Source organism: Fukomys damarensis, unplaced genomic scaffold (genome assembly GCF_012274545.1).
Source record: "Fukomys damarensis isolate Sample0158 unplaced genomic scaffold, DMR_v1.0_HiC HiC_scaffold_15, whole genome shotgun sequence".
NCBI classification, from domain to species: Eukaryota; Metazoa; Chordata; class Mammalia; order Rodentia; family Bathyergidae; genus Fukomys; species Fukomys damarensis.
In genome coordinates, this window is record NW_022900927.1 from 5578565 (window position 1) to 5581011 (window position 2447).

At 43.8% G+C, this 2447-nt stretch overlaps 1 protein-coding gene across 1 annotated transcript; it reads right to left on the reverse strand.

The window, feature by feature from the left end:
• Positions 1 to 1052: 1052 nt before the first annotated feature.
• Positions 1053 to 2057, reverse strand: LOC104861998 (olfactory receptor 11A1). Its single transcript, XM_010623694.2, has one exon. It carries the CDS (start codon positions 2055 to 2057, stop codon positions 1053 to 1055), a length of 1005 nt encoding a protein of 334 aa, XP_010621996.2.
• Between the last annotated feature and the right edge of the window lie 390 nt (positions 2058 to 2447).

The following is a 2447-nucleotide window of genomic DNA, read 5'->3' on the forward strand; positions in this document are numbered from 1 at the left end:
ACCAACATCTATATTTTCTGCTTTCTTCCTTGGGGTTTTCTTGTTTAAGTCTAGAAATCATGCCTTTTTCCTGGACTGAGAATCAATTGTAGTGTTTAACAGTGTAGATCTCTGGGCCCCCTATCTCATGAGCCAGATTCGGTAGGTCTGGTTGCCCAGAAAGTTTCATTTGTAAACCTCTATTTATATCATTCTAGTATCAGTGGATCATGTAGCATATCTTGAAAAACACACTCATACAGTTCAAATAAAAAATTAAAATTTTACTTTGCTAGTAGGAGTTGAGCCTCTTGTCACATGCATGATAAACATATGCTCTACCATTAGTTTATTTTGGAGGAGGGGGATAGGTTGCAGTTACATTGCCCAAGCTGGCCCTGAACTCATGGACTCAGATGATCCTCCTATCCCAGCCCCGTAAGTATTTGGAACTATAGCTGCTCACCATTGTGTCCAGCTTTTTCCATTTTTAAGACCTTCAAAGGTTATCTGATAGAGGCAAAATTTCAGAATCTTTTAATTGGGTTTAATGATCTTTCCTTTCCTCTACTATTTACTGGTCCAACATCAATGACAAGAGGACGAATGGGAACTCATAGAGCAGTGGCCTAATTGGCCTCCTGGGATCCAGGCATGAGTGGTTTGGGCTCCTGCCCTTCTCTAGCCGACCTTCACTTTTCCAAAGCAGAGCTCTCTTTATGCAATGGAGGACGCCTCTCATCCTGTCCTTGCCTACTCTATAGACTAGGTTTAAGAGTTTTATTTTTTCTTTTCTGAGATTTCATTTGAGGCATGTTATAAGATCTTACCCTGGCCGGGCATGGTGGCACACCACATTCTTTTTGGTACTCATCCACTCATTTTTTAAAACTATTATTTATGGAATCTTAGTAGGTTTTGGGTCCTGTATTAGGCATATAATTTTGATCTCTATCCAATTACAATGGAAAAATTGAAGTTACCTGTTTTTTTAGACCCACTTTCAGTTCCACAGTCTCCATCTGTTTACTACAGTGGTTTCCAGTTCATTTGAGACTCCTTTAAGGAAGGGGCTAAGCTAAAACTGAGGCAGAAGTCACCAGTTGTCCCATCCCTTTCAGTGGGGCATGTCCTAGGATGAGCTGGCCCCAGAGTCTATGCAGAGCTCCCTTTACTTCTTGGTTCTTGAGGCTGTAGATGATGGGGTTGACCATGGGAGTAACTACAGTGTAGAGGACAGAGAAGGCTTTTCGGAGCAAGGGGGCCATGTGGTCTGTTGGGGCCACATAAATCACAATGAGGGTACCGTAAAACACTCCAACCACACTAAGGTGGGAGGAGCAGGTGGAGAAGGCTTTCTGCCTCCCATGGCCTGAAGGGATTTGCAGCACAGCCCTCAGTATGAAGGCATAGGATGTTACAATCAACAGGAAGGGGGCTAGTGTCAGGAAGCTGGAGATACTCACTCCAGCTCCCCACATGACCCTCACATCCCCACAGAACAGCTCTACAACTGGAGCGAAGTCACAGAAGTAGTGGTCAATCTCCCTGCTTCCAGGACAGAGGGACAGAGGGACTGCCACGGCCAGAGTGAAGGCAGAGAAAAAGAAGCCACTGAGCCAAGCACCAGCAGCCAGGCAGCTACAAAACCAGGTGCTCATGAGGACAGAGTAGTGAAGGGGATGGCAGATGGCCAAGTAGCGGTCATAGGACATGGCGGAGAGCAAGAGGCATTCAGCTGCAGCTAGTGAGGCAAACATGTAGAACTGGACTAGGCAGCTTGTCAGTGAGATGACGTCTCTTCCTTCCAGGAAACTCTGTAGTAGCCAAGGCATGATGTTGGAGGTATAGCCAATCTCTAGCAGGGAGAAGTGGCAGAGGAAGAAGTACATGGGTGTTTGGAGTGTCCGACTGGAGGCCACAGCCAGCAGGATGAGGATATTGCCCCCAACTGTCACCATATAGATGGCCAGGAAGAGAGTGAAGGGGAGGAAGCCCAGGTGTTGCAGTTCCCCAAAGCCCAAGAGGATCAGCCACATGGTCTGGTTCTCACTGTCACCACTGGACTGTTTACTCATTTAGATCTGAGCCCAAGGGAAAAGAAAAGTTACAAATATTAACCAAGGTCCTATTATGGCCATTGGCTTATTCACTTATACACCACAGGAAGCATTAGGGACAAACCTTATGGTTTCCTGTTTATAGAAGAGAAACTGAGACCCAATGAATTTAAACTAATTATTCAAGGTCACTAAGGTGAAGTCATTTTTTTTTAGGTTTTGTTAAGAAAGTAATGTAGTTTAATCACACCCTGTTTATGTTCTAGGTTAAGTAATATTAAAAGGGGATAATTTTCTTTGAAACTTATAAGTACAATCTGCATATATGTGATTTTGAGAATAATTTAATACGCTAATGTCAAGATATTCTAATACCATTACTTTAAATGTGGAAAAAAATAGGTCCTC

Excerpts from the sequence above, each read along its gene's own strand:
- LOC104861998 (XM_010623694.2), bottom strand. The coding sequence starts at position 2,057 with ATGAGTAAACAGTCCAGTGGTGACAGTGAGAACCAGACCATGTGGCTG.